The 25,059-nt window shown below is 38.5% G+C and overlaps 2 protein-coding genes across 3 annotated transcripts in view; both read right to left on the bottom strand.

The window, feature by feature from the left end:
• Positions 1-3,300, bottom strand: part of LOC107592625 (sushi domain-containing protein 6-like) — an 8,506-nt gene extending 5,206 nt beyond the window's left edge. The window contains exons 1-3 of the mRNA XM_016282162.1: positions 3,116-3,300; positions 1,355-1,461; positions 570-767 (exon numbers count right to left, since the gene is read on the bottom strand). Of these exons, the coding sequence (XP_016137648.1) occupies positions 570-767; positions 1,355-1,448 (292 nt within the window). The 5' untranslated portion in view covers positions 1,449-1,461; positions 3,116-3,300. The remainder of the gene's footprint in view (positions 1-569; positions 768-1,354; positions 1,462-3,115) is intronic.
• Positions 3,301-5,621: 2,321 nt separating this feature from the next.
• LOC107592622 (serine/threonine-protein kinase PAK 4-like) lies at positions 5,622-24,831 on the bottom strand. Of its 2 annotated transcripts, XM_016282160.1 has the most exons (10): positions 24,628-24,831; positions 14,049-14,270; positions 13,637-13,851; positions 13,109-13,544; positions 11,699-12,154; positions 11,288-11,421; positions 9,543-9,669; positions 8,044-8,169; positions 7,428-7,562; positions 5,622-7,289 (listed from the first exon to the last, which is right to left on the bottom strand). In XM_016282160.1, the coding sequence occupies exons 2-10, from the start codon at positions 14,247-14,249 to the stop codon at positions 7,134-7,136; spliced, it is 1,986 nt and encodes a 661-aa protein (XP_016137646.1). In that variant the 5' UTR covers positions 14,250-14,270; positions 24,628-24,831; the 3' UTR covers positions 5,622-7,133. The 2 variants fall into 2 exon arrangements, with proteins under 2 accessions (XP_016137646.1, XP_016137647.1); XM_016282161.1 differs by lacking the exon at positions 24,628-24,831 and having other exon boundaries at positions 13,985-14,064.
• Positions 24,832-25,059: the final 228 nt, after the last annotated feature.

Genomic DNA, 25,059 nt, shown 5'->3' with positions numbered 1-25,059 from the left:
AACATCATAATAATAAATGTTTTTTGAGCAGCAAATCAGAATATTAGAATGATTTCTGAAGGATCATGTGACTGGAGTAATAATGCTAAAAATATAGCTTTGAAATCACAGGAATAAATTGCATTTTTAAATATTTCCAAATAGAAAAGAGCTATTTTAAATAGTATTAAAAGGTGAACATTAATTTATTTGTGCTGTTTTTTCTCTCTAAAGGATTACATGGTTTTATATGAGGTGTCATAGACTTGGCAAATTCATTTTTCATAAGTTTGTATGCACAGACATCTGTTGTGGGCGTTCTTGGCAGTTTTTACAAGGCTTTTTTAAATAGTGTTCATATCGATATCGGAATTATATCGTATCGACCGAAATTAAGAAATATATTGTGATATAAATTTTGCCCATATCGTCCAGCCCTACTCAGAATACAGATCTAATGGACAACTGATGCAAGATGGAAAATCTGCATATGCTGCTTCCAGTCTCTTGCTTCAAAAGACGGTAAATGGCTGAATTGCAGTGGTTGCGTCAAGTTTTCAAGTGCATAAACATTTCTGCTTTTCTCTTACCTGGTCGGGGCATGCAGACGGGCACTTTGGGTTGCCATTTCCCATGCTCACACTTTGACCTATGGTGGCTTTTGGGTAGAGTGTAGCCAGGCTCGCAGAAAAAGCGAATGATGCTCTTTTGAGGGAAACCGCGACAGGGAGAGGGTTCACAGCGGAAACCTCCATGTTCTGGTACAATCGGGTGGGAGCAATTCTTGCCTTGAAATAAGAAAGGTCAAATGATAAAGTCAAATCGAGCCCCTACATGTACTCATTGTATTCATGTTGCACTACACGACTTTTGGTGGCAGACATTCTGCAAATAAAATAGTGGAGCAATTTTGTTAAACTATTTGTCTAATTAAACATTTTTTTGACAAACCAATTACACAATTAATAAAACAATTATTATATATTACATGATATTAATTGTTATAATAATTATGAATAGATATAATAATATTAGTATGACTATTAATAATTAATAAAAAGTCATGATTTTCTTTTCAATAATTTCATTTATTTCATGATTTTTTTTCTTCATTATGATCAAGAAAGTTGTATCACCCTGACATTTTGACCCCCCAAAATAACTAAATTCATTTTAATTCAGAAATTAAAAACATGCTCACTGTAAGAGTGTTATTTTTGAATAGATTAATAGATCGCACAAGACTGATTGGCCCACAAGTGCCTATACAAAGTTTCATAAGTGATTATTGCAAAACTGATCATTTGACAGTCTTTACTAGTGGCTGGTTATCTGGAAGAGGAAGATGTAGGTTGCTGAAAGGAAATCGTCATACCTGTGGTGAAGTCTGGCAGAGCAGCCAGCAAGAGAACCCCGCAGCTCAGGGCAGTACGCACACATGGCCAGAGAGACAATCGCTGTGCAGACATCAAAACACCTGTCCTGCTGACACAACGCACAAACACAAAGACAGAGCTCAGGAAGCTGCAGCTATTCACGTATCAGCAGTTTCCATTACTGAACAGATGCACAGGTCTGAGTCTTGCATCTACTGCATTGCAAGCATCATTCAGAGATGCATTTTTAAGTGCATTACATGAGTGACTAACAGGATGTTTGAAACCATTAACCACATGTTGGCGTGGTCGCACACAACGAGAAGGGATGCATCTACAGCTGGCTTTGCTACAGCTGGCACACACCACACCCAGCATATGACCCAAGAATAGCACAACCTGCACAACCCAAAGTGCAATTTCCCATACCAAAGGTGGCATTAAATGTCAGGGTGTCAGTCGATAGTGGTCTAAAAATGACTGGCAGTTTTGCCACAAAGTGGAGCAAGATGCACACAAAACAACTCCAGAACCATGAACACTGAATGCTTGCTTTGATTTCTGCAATGGTATAGTCATCTCTGTAACATGCGGGATTGTCCCTTCTTGGCAGCCTGACATTTGCACACATAAGCTTGGCACAAAACAGACCACAACGTGGGTGGCTTGCTGCCACCTCCTTTACTAAATACATTATTAAACTGTGGAACACTGATGTGAGTGTCAGCAGTAAGTGCATTTTGCACAACGATTATGTGAACTGCATACTGCAAGTTGTATTGTGCATTATATATACTGTGCATAGGGAGAATATTGTGTAGGTATATTATGTTCTACAGTCATGACTGTGATCCTATGGACCACAAACTAGAACAATAATCAGTTTGATCGATTCTCAGATCATCAGTATTGGAGCAATCAATAAACGCAATAAATGCAAAGCAACTAAATAAACGAAATGCAAAGAAAAAATAAAGCTAAATTTAGCTTTGCAGAAAAAAGAACAGCATGAATGTTATTTATTTATTTTAATGAATTAATTTATTTGACTTATTCTACTGTTAAAATCAGAAATAAAACTATTTTAAAAAGCCTCTGTATATGGCATATTGGTTATGGAACAAAAAAAATCATTATCGGTCACAAAAATATCAATTCATCTCTACACGATTTTCACTACACCATTATATTTGTTTATATAATGTAGTGACACAATTATTTTGATCTGCAAACAGACACAAATTGGGGTAAAACAATTTTCACTCAGAAATTGCTGGTCAATTTTACACACAAATAACAAATTGACTGAATTAAACATGACATTTTTAAGTAGAAAAACTGAAATGGTATTTTCTTTTAAAACACTCCAATAATCTTCGTTTACATTTTGGAAAATATGTTTAAAGTGTACACAGTAGTGACAGTAGAGTAAAGCAAAGAATGGAGTTGAAATGTGAACGTGCTGTGCTATATTAAAACGCATTTTTCTTTTAACTGGCATTTAAACAGCTAGTTATGGGTATGATGGGAAACATCACTGACACATACGATAAAAGAGAACTGATCTTTGAGTCTTCTGCTCTGCTAACCAAGCCATTCATCTACACTGCTGTTCTCTATAACACTGTACAAAACCCATGTGTGCTTCAATAGCACTATTCACACGCTTGCTGTAGGTTTGCGAAAAGGAAGACAGGTGCACAAAAGCTCTATTGTTGCATCGTATTGTATGTTAAAGTCTGATCCAAAACGAAACTCACCTGGCAATGCAGCTCGCGGTGATGTGAGGTTATAAAATCGATCTAGTCCAGTCGGTTCTTTAGTGTGTTTTCATTCACGAGGGAGCCGTCAAAGATTTCAGATGACTTAGCACACAACCTGTGCCCCTCGACTGAATGGGACACGATTCAACAAGTGCATCTATTCCAGAGCAGCTGTCAGATGACTCACCGCACAGCTGAGCTATCGTGCGCTGCTCGAGCTCTGATTGGTCGATCACGACAGTCCCGCCCACAGCGACGAGAACGGACCGCCCACATTGGTCATCATGTTCTGGAAACCGAAAGCAATTTGTGGAAAAGCAGTACTGTGGTGTTATTATTTATACAAATATTTTTACGACCACACCTAAAGCGCACCCGCTTCCCCATTTGGCTTAAAATCTGAGGAAGAGGCAGAAAACAGAAACAAAACAGAAGAGATCAAATACAGGGTGGATGCATCGCCTGTGAGCGAAAATATGCACTGACGCTGGCTGTGTCTCAAAAGCTTATGAGCAGCCTAACTAGACTGCATTTCTGGGCATCATCTGCACATCTAATGTTGTAAAGCAGGGGTGTACAGCCTTATCTCTCTCTCTCTCTCTCTCTAGCTAGTCTGTATTGATATTTTATTTAAATTACAATAGATTTCTAATGTAATAAAATATGAACAAGCAGCTTCTGCTTGTAGTTTTTAAATGATCAAATATTATGAAATTATTAAACATTATTTGTAATCGAACAAAATGCATCTGAGTTCACTGAAAGTACTTTCCCAGTTCACACCACCTAAGTAATTATCACACATCACCAAGAAAAATTATGACACATCCTGTGCTAGTATGAAACAGTTCTGTTCATCTCGAGAGCAAAATCATACTACCACATCTGGCTTAAAGAGTGAAATGAAGGAGCCGAAAGATCATGTTTAAAAACTGTATTTTAAAAAGAAAAAAAGAAAAGTTAATTTTACCACCAGTAAAAATTCACATATTATAGAGGGAACTCTGACATCAGTTGTCCACCAAAATGACAATACTTAGAAATAAAAGGGAAAAAAAACAAAACAGAACTAGTATGAACAATTATGAACCATTTTACACTTCACAAAAAAACAGGCCTGTCAGTAGCGGTTTCAAATAGATGTTGAAGATGATTAGTCCAAAGCGAGGCTGTCAGACATGGGGGAACATCAGGATGATGTCAGAACGCCAGCAGTGAGCACAAAGTTCATGCTTCTATTCCACCTTTAAAACAAGTTCCTTTAAAACTATCTACATGATGAAAAAGGAAATTATGATGACAAACTTAAAAAATAGTGCAAGATTATTTAGAAACCCATCAGGCTTATAATAAGTCAACAGCAGAATATGAGCGATCCGTTTGTCACTGCATTAAAACTATCTAAGATTGAGACTCACTAAGTGAGAAAAAAAAATGAAAGCCATATTATAATACAATGTACCCTTCTAGAGAGCATTTGCAGTACTGATCGTGAGCACCGAGGAACAAAACTGGAGACGTTAAAAAAAAAATTTTTTTTTAAATTCCAGATCATTCCCTTACCACATAAGAGATCATTCTCTGATCAGCCCTGGGACTGTAATTCAGAAAATAGAGAAGTCATTTCACTGGATCAGTCTTTTGAGAAAGTCATGCATTATGCCATTTTGCTCACTGTACAGCAATATCCATTCATACATCCAATCACATAAGGCTTGTGGTCATAGGAGGTATCCTCTTTCTAAACAGTCAAGTCATCAAACATTTGCAGACGTATCAAAAGAAAAAAATTATAATAAAAGAAGTGTGGCTGGTCACAAATCAAGTAGCACACTGTGGAACATTCATTGCCTAAACAGAATGTGTTCATTTTCAGTTCTGCATTAAAGACGCATTAAGGCGGTTTTTCCTTGTTTGTAGGATTGCTAACCTGTTGCTTCAGTGCACTGAGGATCTTAAACAACTATCTACAATCCCTACAATATTTCAGATAAACGTGAGCCTATAAACGCTATTCTCTCAGTTTCATTATTCATCTCTGAATATACATTTAAATGCATGTACATACTTTGCTCCAATGTCTGATTGTCATCGTTTCGTTATGTTTCACCTTCTGAAAAAGTAACGCAATTCCAGTATGTAAAGAAATACCATTAAAAACTTTTACTGGTGGGAAAAAAACCAAACATTCTAGTAGTGTTTTTATATTAATTACGTCTGTCAATAACTGTCATTAATTTTCTCATACCTTCACATCTACAATTAGAGTTGCTGTGTTACAGTTTAGGCCCTCGGCAAAAGAAACGATTTTTAGAAAAACTCCATATAGTCTAGGATTAATCTCTACAGTTCTTCCTCAATTTGTGAATTACTGAATGTAAATGCGACCTCATCTTCTCACAAACCTGCATTCACATTCTCAAATGATTAGCTAGTATTCATGTGGAGTCACTACAACAAATCTGAACCATTTTTAAACAGCCTTTCAATGTTTGTTTTTTGTCATCGTTCCCATCCACTTTGGTCCTGGATCTTTGTGACTGAAGATAGATACAGGACAGTTCACCCCAAAAAAGAAAATTGTCATCATTTACTCACCCTCATACCGTGTCAACCCTATATGACTCGTTTGAAAAAAACTGCTTGTTTTTTTTTTATGGAAAATACACTGAAGAAAGGAAGTTATACATGTCATGAGGGTGAATAAATGACAAAATATTCGTAGAACGATGAACAATTCCTTTAAAGTGATGTGGTGTAGTGTACTTGGACTAATTAGTATTATAAACATTCACAATTTCAAACTGCCTTTGGTTGTTCTACTACTCTTCTCTTAATCCTCAAACATGTCATGGTGCTCTTATAACAAAACTCTGTAGTGTAAATGGCCAATTACACGAGTACAAATGCATTCTGGCCTATATTTTAGTGTGTGGGATCTATACCTATATGGTCCACTTCCATTGAACGAGCTCTCATAAAATAGAGCATATATCAAGCTCAGCTATACATTTGTATAGTTCAACATCTCTCCGGCAAAACCATCCACAATGAAAGGTCACGATACTTCAAAGATGTAAGCTACTTAGCTGGAGGATTTGGGTGCACATGAAAGGAACACACTGCCCTACATTGAAAACAACTCAATCTCCTCAGCTAATGTGGCACGGTGCCGTGGTGAAAGTTTTGAAAGAGAAAAAAAACCCTACACACCCAACCCTTCCCCCCTTTATTACATAAAGTGGAACAATGAATCAAAGGAGGAAGTTTCATATTGGAGTGCAGCGCAATCTCAGAACAGTTTAAAACAACACACTGTCACTCAAAACGCAATATAAAAACAAAACCAATATAACTCTGTACATTAAATCAAAATTAAAAATGGTCTGAAAAAAACAAAAAAAACACCTCCAGTGTTTACCATTGCTTAGTGTTGTAACAGGAGCCGAAAGTTTCATATTTTCTTTTTTAAAAGGTTTTCTTCAGTAGTTGTTTTCCTGTTAAAAATGGACTGAGTAGTGTGGTCATGGTGCAAAAGAAGGGGGGGGGGGGAAGCTTGTTTGGAACAAATCCATCAAATTGTTGCTTTGCATTGAGGGCAGATTAGAATCTCCAAGTGGTTCATTTTCATAATGTCTAAACCTCCTTAATTTGGTTCACCAAAAGCACAGTCTTAGAGGTAAAGGATAAAACCACTGAGAGAACATGTTCTCGTGTTTCTGAATTAGTCGGAAAGGGAAACCTCTTCCAGCAGAACACTGTGAAGGATCTAATCATGTCTATTTCATGTCACCAAATGTGGTGTATTTTATAGTGTAATAAAAACAGTGGTAAAAATATCTGGCTAAAAAAAACCTCTTAATGTCTGTAGCATCAGTGGTCTTTTCTCCTAAAAGTCTTGACCTGTACAATCATTTCAGATGTTTAAACTGTGCAGAGAACAGACTCCATCTTTGCATCTGGGTTTTTGCTTTGAACTCAGAGGGTCTGACAGATCCCACCCAGATTTCTCTTCTCATCTCATGCGGTTTTGTCTCATGAGGGGAACAATGCAAGAGGGAGGGCCCGCTTTACCCAGGAAGGGATGCTTTAGCAGCTCTTGAGCTGTGGCCCTCTGGGCAGGATCTCGCACAAGCATCCGGTCCAAGAATCCCTTGAGAAGTGGCGAAACCTATGGATACAGAACAACATTGTAAGCTGCAGTGCCAAACATGCTTAATCTGGTCAGTTCACACTGGTTTAAACATTGAATTGAATTGAATTGAATATGTATTTGCCCAGATGGTTAAGCAAGAGGACATGGATTTACTTTGTGGAGGTTTTTGAGCTTGGGTGGCAAATTATCTCGGATCATCTTCATGGCCTTGAGCGGAGGCTCATTGAAGTATGGCGGCTCTCCATCCACCATTTCAATGACCATAATGCCAAGTGACCAAATATCCACCTGTAGAAACAGTTTTAATTGCGTGAGTTGCAGTGCTGTCAGCAGTAATGCAACACAGAGTCCTGCACGGGTCCTGTTTGGTAAACCCCCACCCGCCCCGTGCCCGCAGTACTTAACAGAACACCCGACCCATTATTTGACAGCAGCACTAATAATATTATTCCGTACCCGACCCGTTTGACATTAAGACCGCACCCGCATTAAATCTACTAAATCAGGTAAGCTAAAACGATTTTTTAGTGTTCATAAGCTCAACAGAAACATGTGTGAATAGAACGCATTGTACATTTTTACTGTCTTCAGAATACAGAGAATGAACACAAATAAGCACAGGATTGTTTGAAAGTAATCAGAGGTATCGAATGGAGTCAAGTAATAGTCTTGGCTATTGTAAATTATACTCCACCCATTGCATCAGATATTAGCGGGTGTAGGTTTAGGACTCTGATGCAACATATGTAGTACAGGGGATGTGACTTGCCTCTGGTCCATATGGGAGTCTTGAGATGAGCTCTGGGGCCATCCAATAGGGTGTTCCTACAAGAGACTTCCTGCGCTGCACCTCTTTAGAGACCTGGGCACAAAACCCAAAGTCGGACAGCTTCACCTGCAAATGACAACAGAGATAACACCAAAAGAGAAAAGTTATATTAGTTGCCAAAACCAATCAAGACTTTTATTTAGCCTTCTTTTTTCATCGGTTGGGATTGCATTATTATGCATTCACAGGTCATTATTCCTCTTAAGTGTAATAATAAACTGCTGGTGTTTTTCTACACTGGTGAGATTAATAGACCATAGTAAAAGACAAACCATAAATAATTCACTAAGATGGCATTTTAATTGAGAGAAGCACGCAATCGTTCTCATGCACAGCAAGATCACTGGTAGTGCAAGTGCTCTCTGCGGATCACGTGCACAAGTACACATGCAAGACTTTGAAAGCAGCCATCAGATCATTATTAAACTGAGTCAGAACTTTTCATTTTAATTTCATTATAATTTATAATTTTGGTATCAAAGAACCAGTACATTTGACATCCTTAAAGCAGATAGAAATATTAAAACACGACATTTATAAATGTGTGAATAATCATCTGCTGGTTAATATTTTAATTCTCTTCATGTGCTCTAAAACATTCACGGTTACATGAAATTATACTGCAAAAAACATGTGAAAGTGAAAAAAGGCCTGCTTGTCGAATTTTCACTGAAAGCTTGTGCAATACTTTGACTACGCAAGAAATTATGCACCTCTGGGATATTGCTTGAGAAGTAGTGTCAGAAACATCCAAGAGGAAATGAAACATGTAAGGTCAAACACACATACACAGACAATCAGCCCCTGCCGAGAAACAGCGGAGGGCGGCTGAAAGAACTTCCACCTATTTCAACCACACACACGATGAAGTACAGACCCCTTCTAACAAACCACTGCCTATTTCAGCACCATCAAAAAAAAAAAAGATATGGGTTTGGTATCATGGCAGGAAATTACAAGGTTATATTTCTGTAAATGCACTGTGAAGCATGTGGCTACAAAAAAAAAAAAAAACACTACTAATATGTATGTAAATATTTAGTTTCTTTTTTAAACCGGGGTATACAAGGTTTGAGTTTTCTTAAGAGAAGTATTCGAGTAAATGATTATGTTCTTGAGATTTCAGCACTTGGTCAATAATTTAATTCTGCTTTAGTACACTGCTGACTTGACATTTAGATCATCTTCTCACACAAGTGAACATGCAGGTCTGAGAACACAAAAGAACAGGGCTGCCAAAAACCTGTTTAAACATCAACACTGAGGTTCTCAGAAAACAACAACACAATGGCAGCAAGTAGGGCAGTTTTCTGAGCTCATAAGACAAGTCAAAACATGACTTGTAAAGCTTCAGCTCTGCATAGAGTAGGACCAAAGAACTAATTATCATCTGACGTAATTGAAGTAGATTTTTCCTTTAAGAGCAGTGAGGGACTTACCCTGCCATCATGGGTGAGAAGAATAGAATCACTCTTAATGTCTCTATGAATGACTCCCTGGGAGTGAAGGACCGAGAGAGCTTTCAGAACAGACAGACAAACGGTGGCAATCTGCTCCTCATTCATCCTGAAAAAAAGACAAATAGAATAAAGGAAATGTTAAACATTGAATGAAATCTTTATAGGCTGATAAAATGATCATACAGACTGAATGACATACCAAACTGGACTGCTGTGATATCCTGCCACCTAGTGGCACTGCACTATTGCTCAGTAACAGGTGAATGGGCTTTAAACAAATGTATTTCATATTTTAATTACAATATGTATATTTTTATATTTTTATTAGTAAATGCATTTTTTTTCTGTCACGAAGACAACAGAATTATGTAATTCCTAGTAGTGCTGTCAATTAATCGCACATTTTGTTTGAATTGAATCACGATTAATCCCACCTAACATTCAAGTTTTTAAATATATTTTCATATTGCAATAATTTCACATTCAATCTTCAAATTAATGCAGAAACAATATAAAGACAGTACATTTTTAATATTTGTTTAATGGCATCTTTGTTATGACTGAAGGCGAGTATTACTGATACCAACACTACTGATGTCTCTAGAAAGCAGTTTTTTTCCCTAATATTTAACCATTGACTAGCCATTCAACATTACAGTGTAATTGAGAGCTATCAATTTTAACATCTATTACACTTTAAAAAATAACTTTTAATTTAAGTGAACTTAAAACAATCTTCACATAAACCCATTACAATAAACATCATAGTCACTTGTGCTCTTCAACAAGTAAGAAATTAAATACACAGAAATTGAACAAGTTATCAAACACTAAATTCTAAACTAAATATAGATGAATCCTTAAAGCTACAAGTTATTGATTTCCTCTTTTTTTCTTTTATTCTTTGATTAACAGACATCACAGCAGCTGGGTTATTAGATTTTTTTGTCTGCTGTTACTTTAAGAGCTGCCGCTGCTGAACATGATGCGGATCTGATATGCATTGTATTTTCTCAAAACTCTTTACCTTTTCTGACCCACTTCAGGTCTTAAAGTCTCTACTAATGAGCTGACGAGTTGAATCGGTTGTGTTAGATGAGGGAGACAGTTCTGGGCTGCTCCAGGACAGTTTTGAAAACCACTGCATTTCAGAGACATGTTCTTAAATGTGACTCATATATAAAAAATACTTACATGCACAATTTTAAGCCAGCTTTAATCACCTTTTTGGTAACTTCATGACTTAACTGACGACATATCTATGACATTGCATGCTCGTTTCTTTCGCGCTTTAATATGAAATGATACAGGCTACAGCCCGCACCGCCGCATTTGTGCGTGCAACTGAAGAGCACAGTATAACGGCTGACAGGACAGCTGTTAGTAAAAAAACTAGTTTTCAGCGTTAAACTGAAAAAATTAATCATCTGCGTTAAAGCATTCATTTTGAACAGCACTAATTCCTAGAGATGTGTGGACTTATGGTTGATCATATTTTCATTTTAGTGGCTTGTTACGTGTGCTAAAAATACTTTTTTAAATTTTTTTATGTGGATATAAAACAAAAAAGAAAATCAAAGAAATGTGCAGACAAAAAAAAAATAGATTTAAAAAAGAAGCAAAACCTAATACAATATATTATTTTAAAGAGAATCTGAAAGTACATGTGATTAAGAACAAAACTGAAAAAACAATTAGTGATTGGACTTCTAAGAAATACTTGCCTGGTATGTGTGACTATGTCAGTCAAAGCTCCACCCTCAAGGAACTCCATGACAACCCAGAGTTCATCCCCTACTAAGTAACTGTTGTACATCTCCACCACGTTCTCATGATGATAGTCCCGCATGATCACCACCTTAGAAACAAGAAACAAAGCCAGCAGAAGGTTTCTATTTAAAAATCTCATTAAGTGGAAAAGGAATGATTTTGTGGGAGGAAAATCAACCAGCAGTTATAATTTTCACACAATTCCTTCATGTAATCTATAAACAGCGTTTCACTGAAGAAGCATTTTTGCTTTTCTGTCGCTGCTTGGAATTTCAGCCTTAAGCTCCCATGTGCTACATATCACACACAAACACCTTTCTGAACAACCAATTATAACACTGTAATCTCCTGTGGATTGCGCCCACCTCGTTAAACAGCAATTCTCGTCGCTGCTGTTTTCGCAGATCCATCTTCTTTACAGCCACCAGCTTGCCTGTGGTCTTCACTGTAGCAATACAAACAATGCCGGTGGAACCTTCACCGATCTTGATGTAGTGGTCCAGGTATGTGCGTGGGTCTCCAGGGTCAACCACCATCTGCAGGGCAGCACGGAACTGCTCGTGGGAGACCCGCTGCGGCTCCCTCTGAGGTGAACGCGTCTGCTGTGGCGGTGCAGCCGGGCCTGACGGTTTTGGTATCGGGGGTATCTGCTGGCTGTGAGGGGGCTCGGGGCCTAAGGCTGGGTGGGAGGCGTGATGCTGGGGCTCTGCTCTGTGCTGCCCCTGAGAACCACTTTTACCGCTGCTGTTTCCACCCCGGACTGCCCCAGTAGAGGGGCCGTTGTGGTGGGAAGGCTCAAGAGGTTTTCCTGGTTTTAAATCCTGCATAAACATAAATAAGAATATATTTAGAATATATTTATAATTAATGAAGACCAGGTATGTGTGCGTGTCTGTGTGTGCACGTTTGTGTGATCATGTTTGTTCCACATTGCATTAACAAGAGCAGTTAGCCAAATCCAGAAAAATTAATGGATCTCCATGGGAGATCTCTATAGAAAGCAGACGGCTCCTTATGCTTTCGAATCACTCTTGCAGTAGTTTGATGTCATACACTGATCGGTCTGTGCAGCGCTGCGTCAAGTTGAACACACCTAATGTCACCAAAGAAGTGTGTTTTTGGTTGTGAGGGAAAGATAACCTTGTTCATCTTCCCAAAGAACCCAGCGTGTTAAGGGAACAGTGAATGCAGCTTGCTTTTCCAGGGGAGTTGTGCAAGTGTGTTTGTTTCTTCCCGGCATTTCGGTGAAGAATGTTTTAGAAACAAATTAAATAATTTAAGTTAATAAACTTTTTGTTCCTGTTTTATTTATGTCAATGTCACACCTTGCAGATGATTGCTACGCAAAAGCTTTGTGTGCTTGTGACTCTCCGCCCACAGCACACCTCCAGGAGCTGAACTGTTTTTGGAGAGAAGCGTAAAGCTGTATCAGTCTTTTATAAATCTGATAAAACTAAAGACTCTGAGATATGAAGGATGCAATACTACTCTATAGGTACTCAAGATTAACATGAGATTGGCAAAAACTGAGTGAGTTATGTCCCCTTAAAAAAATCTTATATATTTCATATATATTATATATAATGACCAGTGTAATTTTTATACAAATGTACATTTGTTTATAATAAAAATTGTATTTTATTACATAAAAATACAATTAAATTATTATATAATAAATGTACAACACTTTGCAGCCCAGCCCTATTATACACATTTAAAAAAAGAAATTCATATTGTAGAAACAAGGTAGTATAATTCGTTTGATTTCTGTGTACCTGAACACTGGGACTCCTCCCAGAGTCACTTTCGGATCGTGGGTACGTGTTGAAAGGTCGGCTGGTCTGCTGTGCGGTCTTTATCACTCCCTCTGTAACAGGTAGGTTAGGGGTGCGAATATTTGGCCCAGATAGTGGTCTCTTTTCACGGGGTGATTGTGGGCTGCTGTCCCTCCCGGTGTAGCTAGATTTGGGCCTCTTCTCGTTGGCCCCCTCTCGTCTCACCACCTGATCATGATAATCACGTGGCTTTCTGTCTCTGTCTTGTTCGCGGTGCTGGGGTGGTGCGGCTGGCCCTGCTGACCAGTCAGGCTCTTTGTGTCTGCTGGGCTCCTGACCGCGAGGCTGCTGAGGTCGGCTGTCCTCTCTGGATGACCGGGCTGGGCGCTGAGACTGTCTGGGATCAGCACCTGGGTGCTCCTGACGTGGTTTCTCCCTACATACATAAAAAAGTCTCACTGTCAATATTGCCATTGTAGTCTTTGGAAACCAAAAATTTTGATGGAATAAGAGATGTCATCTGTGCACCTCTCTTTGCTGTCTCCATATCGATCAGGGTGTCTATATTGGGAGTGCTCTCCGTTCTCATGGCCCCCTCCCGATGATGCGGAGTCTCTGCGTGGTTGCGGTGGTGGACTGCCTCTCCGTAGGGAGTTTGAGCGGATCACCGACATGGTCTCAAACTCATCCAAAAGCCACGTGAGGGAGCCATCGTCACCGATCTTACGACCCCGTACAATTGCCTGGGCAATGCAAACAAGTAATGAGTTTTTTTTTTTTTTTTTATATAAATGGAACCACTTCTCATTTCCCAACCCTACTTGTAAACATCAACAATCTCTCACAGTAAATCTAAAACTTGCTGCTATAACTCACCAACAGTAACATACAAAAGCTAAAGACCTAGACCAAACACACATGCCGACTCCCTTCCTCTGACCTTGCGTGGCTCTACAGTAGTGATGACTGTGGCGTCGATGAAAGGTTTGGGCCTCTTGGCCGTGTCCTCAATGAGGCTTTGCCATTGGCGTGGAAGCCCCACAAACTTCTGCTCCTGCTCGTCAAAATCAGTGTGGACACGATGCTCAAAGTTGGAGGGGGCTGAGATCTGAATCCGTTGCTTTTTCTTCTTGCTGAACATGGCTGCAGCAAAGCATCAGACCTAGAAACAGGAAAAGACAAATATTATTACTGACTGGCGTAATGGCTGCAGAAAATGCAGCTTTGCCATCACAGGAATAAATTACATTTTACATTGTACAAACATCATACATTTTAATAGGGCTGCTCCGATTGATTGGCTACCGATCACTATCGGCCGATAATCGCTTTGGGATGATTGATCGGCGGTCTCTATAAAGGCCAATCTCAAAAAAACGATCTCAAGCTGATGGCGCACCTGCTGAAGGTGAGGTACAGTTCATGTTTCTTCATGAAATAACTGATAAAGTAGCTCATTTGAAAACTTTCTGCGAGACAATTTCACAAACAGTGTGAGTGAATCACAGCGCGCACTCTCTCTTTCTCTCAAAATGCGCAAATGGCTTCAAATCACATCGCGTCTGCACTATAAGCGAGCTGCATGCTGCACATTTAACACAGGAATTGTCACTTGCACGATCGAGACAGTGTCGCGTCGTCACTAAAGTTTATAAATTGCATTTCTTTTTAATTCTTGCCAGTGTTTAAACCATTCAGCGCTCGCGCGCTCTCCTGAAGACTGAGCGCTCATGCACACTTGCAGCGCACACACGACACCAGGTTCACCTTACTCCATTTGCAGTGTGTATGCGGTGTGTATTTTTTCCGCGCTCATGTTAACGGATTAAAGCGTTCACACTGCACACGGTTGCAGTCCGGCAGTGCGTTCCAGTAGCGGTGCGTCTGCAGCAGTGCAGAGATAGTTTCCGCTGCAAGCGCTGAATTAAAGTGACAGCACATTGTTTGTGGTAAATATGAACATGGATTGACATGAAAATGTAGTAATTACACCATAAATGCATATTAAAGTCTACTGTGTTTCACAGTCAACATAGGCTTTTTGGCTAGGTTTAAAGGAAAAGAGCACTTTTCGATAAACAAGGCAATAATAGACGGCACTCATGGACGTAGGAAAACAAAATTCTTTATGAACCGCAAGACTGCTTGTAAAAGATTTAAATGCAAAAAAGGCAGTAGAACTGACCGTTTCTGTCAATGGTAAATTTTAATTTAGAATGTTTGTGATAATGTAATACTGTGTCTACACCGGATGCGAGCGGCGTGACAAAATACTATAGAACTCATTATAATCAGTGATGCTGTCTACACTGGATGCGGCGCAGTGCGACACGACAAATCCCCGACAGAAAACTGCTACTGCGTTCCATTTATGACGTATTGACACAAATTTCAAATGATTTTCAACGGTCGCTTTGTCGCGTCCAGTGTAGACACGGTGTTAGAAAAGTAGTTTAAATGTTTTGCCACTTGCTTGAGCAATTTAACATATCAATCTAGAAGTAAATGCAAAAGTAAAAAGCATTGAATAACGTGTTTCTTATATTTATTGCATTTAAACACGTCTATGAAAGATTGTATTAGCTACTGCACTGTGTAAAAAAAAAGAAAAAAAGAATCACAATGCTGAAAAAGCATTTTCAGTAACAATGTTTGGATTTGAGATCAAAATAATGGATAAATGTTGTGTTTGTAGTAAACAGCCACGGATCAGTTGCAGACTCCTGTGTGCAAGCACAGTGAGCACCTGCTGCACCGCTTGAGTACCACACATGGACTGCATGCACACTGCAAACGGAGTATGTGTGAACCTGGTGTAAAACCGGATGCGAGCGGCGTGACAAAATACTATAGAACTCATTATAATCAGTGATGCTGTCTACACTGGATGCGGCGCAGTGCGACACGACAAATCCCCGACAGAAAACTGCTACTGCGTTCCATTTATGACGTATTGACACAAATTTCAAATGATTTTCAACGGTCGCTTTGTCGCGTCCAGTGTAGACACGGTGTTAGAAAAGTAGTTTAAATGTTTTGCCACTTGCTTGAGCAATTTAACATATCAATCTAGAAGTAAATGCAAAAGTAAAAAGCATTGAATAACGTGTTTCTTATATTTATTGCATTTAAACACGTCTATGAAAGATTGTATTAGCTACTGCACTGTGTAAAAAAAAAGAAAAAAAGAATCACAATGCTGAAAAAGCATTTTCAGTAACAATGTTTGGATTTGAGATCAAAATAATGGATAAATGTTGTGTTTGTAGTAAACAGCCACGGATCAGTTGCAGACTCCTGTGTGCAAGCACAGTGAGCACCTGCTGCACCGCTTGAGTACCACACATGGACTGCATGCACACTGCAAACGGAGTATGTGTGAACCTGGTGTAAAAGGCCGCCTCACATACAGCTCACAAAATCAGGCTTGCGCTGTGTGCAAGCTATAGTGCAACAATTGCATGATTGTAAAAACAAAAATGCAGTGCATGATCAAACATTTAGGTGAGAGAAATATATATTTTTGAAAAATGTCTAAAAAATGTGTACATAGAAAGAAATGGGTACTAAAAATCTGTCAAATAAATCAGAGTATAAGTAACTAATGACACCACTGTTTGAAGTGACATTTTAGATTAATATTAGCATTGAATTACATGATGGTTTCACACCTCACAAGCACAGACAAAGAAACAGCAATTATCAAATTCACATCCCAAGTCTTATTGTTGAGTGAAAACTTTAGATCCCAATTAACATTGTTCATTCACAAAACATGGAAGACAGATAAAGGCAGCTGCTGGATTTTAAATGTCAGCTCTTTCACCTTTCTGTCTCTTTATGCAGTACAAAAAGCTGTCCAGTTTTCCATACTTTCCCTTTTCTCTGCTTTTGCCCTGCCCATTCTCTCCATGTGTATCAGAGACACTCCCAGAAGCCAAATACTGGACTCTGATATGTGTGGGCCGAAACCCCCTTCCCACACTTGACAGGCTGAGCCTGGGAAAACTCAGCTGCTTCCTGGGACGATGTAACAGCAAGAGGCATTTTTCTAAAGTGTGGAAGCATTTGAAGTGTAACCTGATCTTTTGTAAAGATGTCAACTTGGGCACAAGGTCACAGCTTCAGGAGTCTTGGAAATGGTGTGAATGTTTTATGAAGTGCTGATTTCCAACACTGAGGGTAATGAAAACATTCAGAGCGAGTGAAGTACTCAAACAAAAGTTGCAGAACTGGAACTGCAAACTAGTTTCCGGAAGCAGATATACATTAACTAGGGGAAAAAAGACTGCACAAGCAGTGCAAAGGAAATACTTACAACACGGTGATGAGCAGTCATAACTCATATTTGACAAGTATTACCACAAAGAACTGTGCTAAAGGAGTAATGTCAAATATGACATTGCTTACTTATGCTGTAGCAACTTACTGTGTACCAGTTGCCAAGAGCAACCTGGCGATGAGGAGCCTTTCAAGGACACGACGATGATAGATCAGTAACTGAACGCTGATAGGGAGGAGCGAACAAAAATGAGCGAGCAAATTCAGACACTGATGTTTGAATATTAAATGACTGATTACATTGCACCAATAGAGTTATTATTAGTAATAACCTTACTTTGTAACATGCATATATTGTCAGCTTTGTGGTTGCATGGGTGGTATCACAAAATGTTAATTCTTCGTTCTGGCTGTTGTTTAAAATATGCATTCATAATGTTTTAATAACCATTAATCAGAGAATTGCAACTACAAAAAAAATTAAAACAAATAATATCAACATTAATATTGTGAAATAGTTTTTACAATTTAAAATTAACATTTTCTGCATGAATATATTCCTGTGATGGCAAAACTAAATTTTCAAAAGACATTGCTCCTTTCCACAGTCAGCTAAAATGACGATAAAATATAATTTATCTCTATCCATTTAAATTTCACTTTCTGCGCTTAAAGATATTTGGCATTATGCTGAGTTGGCAAAATATAAATGGTCTACACTCAATAAGGAAAAAGGAAGTTATTTCAAACAGCTTAATTTTGCACGGTAGACAGGAAGAGTAAAACTTAGGCTGTTAACTTGCACCTGTGAGATTGTTTATTTGGAACAGGTGAGGATGAACCATGAGTGACAGGAACAGGTGCTCTAGCTGAGATCTACAGCTATACAGCTGCTTTACACACATACAGAAAGACAAATGCAATTCTTTATTTGTAAGTCTCTGTCTTCTCATACAATCAGTGTAACTGAATCACCTTCCCATGAACACTTCCTGTTCTATGACCATCGGTGGCATCAGCCCACAAAAGGTTTGAAGTATTCACAAAAGACTGCTAAAAAAAACTAAACAATCAGGCTTTGTGTATGACATTAAGAAGTGTAAAGCAGTTGAACTCGAACAGCGAAACACTTCCTGGTTGAGTCTGGCATTCCAGCCACATACCATTATGCACTGGTGAACAGTGATAAAGATGTCTCTGTGGTCAACACTGCTGAGATGGGCCCTGGCCAGGAAGACAGTCTCTGCGGATTGGCTTTTAATAAGCAGAAATACTGACTTCTCAAAACAGCCTAAAGACTTTGGGGAACAATTCAAGTAGATTGATGTTTTTTGTAAATGTTTGTACTTGTAGGATAAAGCTAGCTTAGCAGAAACAGGCATGCAGTGTTTGTTTTTTTACAAGCCCAGTAGAGAGCACTGCAAATACAGCTTGACCTTGGAACTAGTAACTCTGTCATTAGAGGTCTTCTTATCAGACCAACCCAGTGTTTACAGAGCCTGCTGTTTCTGTCCACTGAAATGCTGTGATTAAAACAAGAGGAGAAAATGAATGCAATTTTGCTTCTTTCCGACAAAGTTTCCCCAATAAAATTAAGATTGGTCTCTGAACAAAGGCAATCAAATTTTGCAGCCACATAATAGTGGTCTCAGTAGGGATGCTCCGATCAGGATTTTTGCAGCCTATACCGAGTACCGATTTCTTGTCATGGTGATCAGTCGATACCGATACCGATACTGATGCTTCAAGCTTTATATAGACGGTTTCATCGGGCACACGTGCCTTGCCCAGCCCGAAGTTAACTTCCGGTCAGTGTTTGTTTATCAGTCTGGCAATGTCACCGGCTACAAACGCAGTTAAAGTTAAGGTGATGAGTAGACTGAAGTTGGGCTCAGGTGTTGTGCTGTGGGATGTGTTTCCCATACATTTATTTATGGCGCTCGCCACAATATCAAAACTGACCCGATTTTCCAAAAGGCTTTGTTGAATAAACATGAGCACGTACAAAAATCAAAACGAGGAGCGGGTGTTTTTATATCACTGTATTTCTGAAAGAAGACCATCTTTAGAAAATTTTCGATGTCATTTTAATTTAATCTTTCATGTTATATTGCCTGATAAAGCAGAGTTTGTGAGCTCAGTGCTGCTTTGTATACAGCCGTTACCGGGGAAACCTCCGTTTCTCCCACTTTAAAATGCATTCTGATTATTTGCGGGTTTGTCGCGGGTGGATAAAATAAATCATAAATTATGCAAATATTAACTACATTTTTTTCATGAGGCAGACGATTTCACGTGTGTGTGTGTGTGTTTGTTCGCCTGATCGGGAAGTGGCAGTGACAGAAATGGTGACATTCCAGATAAAGTTTGAAAGGAGTAAAGCCTGTGTTAATGCTATTATGCAATTAAGTAGGCTAATATGGCCAAAGAAGATATTTTGTTTTATAAATAAATGTTCATTTAAAAGCAGCCCATGATCAGCGATACAGCTCAGACGAGGATTTGTTCCATCCTCCATGCTGTGCCAACTCACAAAAGAGAGAAACATGCCGCGGCTGCATAAACACAAGCACTGATTAGAGCGGCCGCGATCAGCTCCGGTTCCCGTGGAGACGTAACGCGCCGCAGACTTGTGCAGTGAGGCGCAGATCAGCTCTAACGTCACTGAATCTGCTGTTAAAAATTAACCATCCATTCATCATCATGCAAAACATACATGACAAATAGCTAATTTTTCATAGTTTCTTGAAACGTCATAACATTTCCACACCGGCGATGACATGACTGTGGCGTCAAATCATTTATGTCCCCACGCATCATGTACGTGGTCAGGCATTGACGTCATCAAATTGCGATCAGTTTGTGAGATTGGACAAATAGTGAGTACCTATCGAGTCATGAAATGTGATTATCGGCCGATACCGATCTCTGGCCGATCGATCGGAGCATCCCTAGGTCTCAGAGAAGGTAACAGTTCTCACTTTGAATAGACATGGCTCTTTTTATGTTTCAGCCCATTCATAAAAAGCAACACACAGTCTTCTTTTGAATATTCCAGGTAATGCATACATAATGCAACAAAAAACAACAGCACTTTTCTTGTTGGCCAACAACCATTATTTGTTATTCACTCATTGTGCAACAATAAAAAGCTGCAGCCTATCTCCAATGTGACAACATCCCACAATGCTTTGCATGTGCTACATACACAAAGTCTTTATGTGCACTTGACTGCAGGTCCAAGTTTGATAGAGGGCTTTCTGATGGAATGGATTACACATCACCTCACCAAGGACAACAGTACAGTGTTCAGTACAGGGACTCACCAAACACACAGGCAAGTTTAACAGTGGCATCACTTTGCAGGCAGCTGATGGGCAATTAGGTAATGCACTACTGAACAACTTGCATTGAGGCTTCAACAATAACCGACAGTCTCAGTTACAGTATCCTTGATCATCTTGTCCCTGGTTTACAAACCAAAGCAGCACTAAACACATCAAAGACACTAGTTTTAAAACATTTGAAAATATTGTTGCTCTCCTACAAGTGCAAAACTGACCCCTTATCACAACAACACACTGTCTTATGAAACAACAGCTAAACAAAGAATCAGCATAAAAGCTCAAACAAAGTGAGAAAAGCTTTAGGAACTGATGTGTTTTATTAGTTGCTTCCTGATACTTTAATGAAAAGCTTTTTAGTGATATTTTTTAAGAAAAAAAGTTATACTTTCATCCTTGGTGTGCATAAACTTTTTCTCCAAAAAAAAAAAAAAATTGTAATACTGCAATAGCATAAACAGAAAAAAAATCTGCATATTGTTTATTGAAAAGTAGGGGGGGGGGGGGGGGCAACAATATTCTTCAATCTCTAGTGACAGGGCAATGTCGTCCAGCAATTTCCATGGAACAGACCTGAAATTCATAGAGCTCTAGACGAAGAAAACAAAGACGGCAAAATCTCATACAGCCGTTTTTCGTAAAAAAAGATTCAAGTCAATGTCATTCAGAAGCAACACAATGGGCAAAATGAAGTTTAAAACTGCAAATATACCAAATAAATATAACATTTAATACCACATTTGCTCGAAAACTGAATTAATAGTGACATTTAAACACTGCCTTTGAAAGACAAAGTCAAACGCTTGGCTTAAGTAAGCAGGAGCATGGGAGATTGCACATTATGAGTGACCCTGTCCAGCACTGAAATATTTAAGGAATGTTTGGAGTGCCCGGTACAGACTGCACCCCTGTCTGAATCTCCCATCACACCTCCTCGAAGCACACATATCCTGACAAACCCACAGCTGCTGAAAGTACAGGCACAAAGAAAGTGAAACTACAACCAACGAGGAAAGGTACGAGAAAGGTACCATACTAAATGACAACTCCATCACCTATTGAGTAGGGACGGGCATAAAAAAACAGTTTTTCTGATTAATCGTTTTTTTAAATGACGTCGATTCGATATCGATTCTCAAAAGCCGCAAATCGATCTTTTCCAGTATTTATTTCAGCACACATTTAAAACAAGATCTGATTAACGTGAATCTTATCATTAGTCTTCTCCACTAGATGTCACCCTTATTTACCTTGCGCGATGTTACAACAGAAATCCTGTCATTCATTCAGTGCTTATCAAGGCCATACACATGATTCTCAATGCTCAGGTGAAATGCTATAGTAATACTATAAATCTGCGGAAGCATTTGATATCACGCATAAGGCGCCATGATTTCCGCAATGAATGAATGGTGGATGGTGCTGCGCACTTTTTTTGTTTACTACACGCATACTAAAGCGCGGATGACGCTTGCGGTGTTTTCAGCTTCTGTCGTTTCACTATATGACGATATGAACACGAATGTCATCTCCAGCTGCTCTGAGAGTCACTTCATTAGCATTTTACTGTTTCATTTGAGAAATCTACCGTCATATCACATACACAGCAGCTGCAAGTTCTTCACGGCAACCCATCAAAATAAAAGTTTAGTTTAACACATCACATCTGTTTTCTTTTTAATTTTAACAGTAAACCTCTGTTGTGCAGCACTTTGTTTGCCAAAAAATAAAAGGGTTTAATTTTCATTTGATTAGGATAAATTAAATTCATGTTTTATGCCTTCATCTGATTACCAGAAAAATTAAGAACATTTTATAGGGCCCTATTATTGATTAAAAAAGGACCCTATACAAACAAAATAATAGGTTTAAAATACAGGCATGTACACCATTTGTAAACTGATGTTTTACTGTTAATTTTTTTGAAATATCAATAGCATTTGTATTAAAACTATATTCACTGAATGTAATTTTAAAAATCCAGAATCGAGTCGAATCGAGAGCTTGCGAATCGAAATCGAATCGAAACATCTGAATCGATACCCAGCTCTACTATTGAGTAACTTATGAGAATGTCTTATCACTCTTTATAGTAGTTAATCAACACAAAGATAAAGGCAGCATTCCACTATTTCATGCTGCACACACAATCACGGATAAACTAAAAGTGACATATGCTAGAAGTTAGTCTCAACCATTAGTCAGTCAGGAAAGAGCACAATTAATCCTATAAATCTTAATTTACCATTCTAGGCCTCTAAATTATCAGCATGATCAAAACTTTTGCTTAAAAACCGGTTGTACACTATCTACTACATGCCTTCTGTTGTCTAATAGTTGATCAATTTTAGCATGTAAAAGGCCTTTTAGGATAATTGTCACCTTTTTAGAATCTTTTTCTACATCTTTTCGCGGTGTAATCTTTAATGATATTTATAAAGTACACAAACTTTTATATTGTTAGTTATATTTCAAGATGAACACTTACTGAACTGAAGCAACTCTGGTTTACTTTATCCAATCCATACATCATTTAGCAGAAAAAATCATGTTAAAATGCGAGTATCAAATATGATACATTAGGCTTTTGAGGAACGTCATCTCTCAATCATCATTGTATTATATGTTTTGCCAACACAATAAAAACTACAGCGTTCTGATCATAAAGCTAAACCTTTAAACATCATCTTACCAAGACAAATTATTGGAGGATATAGAGTGACAACGGATATTTCCATGCATTTTATTAAAGTTACTTGCTATACTGTTATAACAATCTCATTGATTTACCTGACAAGCTATAGGAATGTCATCTTACTTTTTGGCCATACGAATATCAGCAACTGCACCAAATTGCATATTGTTCTCATTTTCCCCCCCCCCCCCCCCAACTTGAGTACGAGATTCATATTCTCACTATATCTTACCATATAAGCCTGATGTATCAAATATGATACAAAACCTAAAACACTTGCATTTTTTCAAGACGGTCATGCTTTAGTTTAGGTCAAACAAGATGACCTACCCTGAATATGTTAATGAATGATTAAACAATTGCTTTACACCACTTAGAAGAGGAAGCTACGCTGTTAAATGATGTAAACTATGACTCTCACATCATACCACATACATACACTCAATCAGCCAGAATCGATACTACAGGTGCAACCATATACTGCCGACCCAGATCTATCGATACTAAACATTACACGACTAAAATACAGAGAAAAAACGTTGGCTGATTTTATGAGATTATGTTAAACGAACAAAAACAACTTACTTACTGTATGGATAGTATCAGCATCACAAATTCTTATCAGTCCCGTTAAAAATCGCTCCCACATTTTGAGGAATTATCAAGCTCGAACAGAACAACGATTCTTATTCATTTGAGTCATTTGTGTTACTTATTTGGTGTATTATGTGACTGGCTGCTCCATTAACTCCACCAGTAACGCACGAACACTTCGGCCAAACTTTTAAGTAGTTTTAGGCGCTAACTCTTGATATAATGAATCATTTCTGCCTTTCCAGATAGCAATTCAGGAGCACCTCGCAAATCTATCTATTGATCCGAGTCTTGAGTGAAAAAAAGAGGCTGGAATAATGGTACATTAATATGGGGGACTACGGTAAATCATTCCCTTCTAAACCTGAAAACACAGAAACACTTAAATGACATTAAAAACAGAGTAACTTTCTAGTTACTATCTTTTATGACAAAAAATAATGTTTTGACAGTGAGTAGCCTAAGCTACTCGGCTAGCTGTGAAGAATTAGCTAAATTAGCACGACGAACAAACTCACCGAAACTACAGGCTGACACAAAAACAACCTGCGCTGGCATACAAACAACTCACGTTTGTAATACAAATCGCTTTAAAGACGTCCTACCTGTAGTGAGAAGTGTGTCCGCTGAGAAATAACTAAATAAACTTCATAGGGTCGGTGAAGTTTCTTGTGTGTAAAGTTAGCTTAAGCGGGCTAAATGCGCGTATCAGGCACAGAAACCCTCACAAGCTCGCTGCTCGTGCTCTCTGCGCCATATTCACGCTCAACCTTCATCCGGGGACCTGACCGCTGAGCACTGCCTCCAGACTGCCGTCCTCACAGTGTACATCATGTATTCTTCAGTACGCAATATATTATACATCACTGTAATCATGTCACAACAAGTAGCAAATCTTTCTATAACATAAGCATAATAATAAAATGCACTGTTTTACCCAAATTTGTTTGCATGAGTAATTATTTAAATTTGAACAAAAAGTCTTTGATACAATTGACCACATGTAATTATGAAATTATTCATAAGAAATTTAAATA

The sequence above is a fragment of the Sinocyclocheilus grahami genome, unplaced genomic scaffold (assembly GCF_001515645.1).
Source record: "Sinocyclocheilus grahami isolate Dianchi unplaced genomic scaffold, SAMN03320097.WGS_v1.1 scaffold155.1, whole genome shotgun sequence".
Lineage (NCBI taxonomy): Eukaryota > Metazoa > Chordata > Actinopteri > Cypriniformes > Cyprinidae > Sinocyclocheilus > Sinocyclocheilus grahami.
Note: the sequence above shows the minus strand (reverse complement) of the source record. Positions and strands in the feature narration are given on the sequence as shown.

Coding starts and splice junctions, on each gene's coding strand:
- LOC107592622 (XM_016282160.1), bottom strand. CDS start 14,249: ATGTTCAGCAAGAAGAAAAAGCAACGGATTCAGATCTCAGCCCCCTCC. Junction 11,422..11,698: donor GAGAATTGCTGTTTAACGAG/GTGGGCGCAATC, acceptor CTTGTTTCTAAG/GTGGTGATCATGCGGGACTA. Junction 8,170..9,542: donor TTCTCACCCATGATGGCAGG/GTAAGTCCCTCA, acceptor TGTCATTTGCAG/GTGAAGCTGTCCGACTTTGG.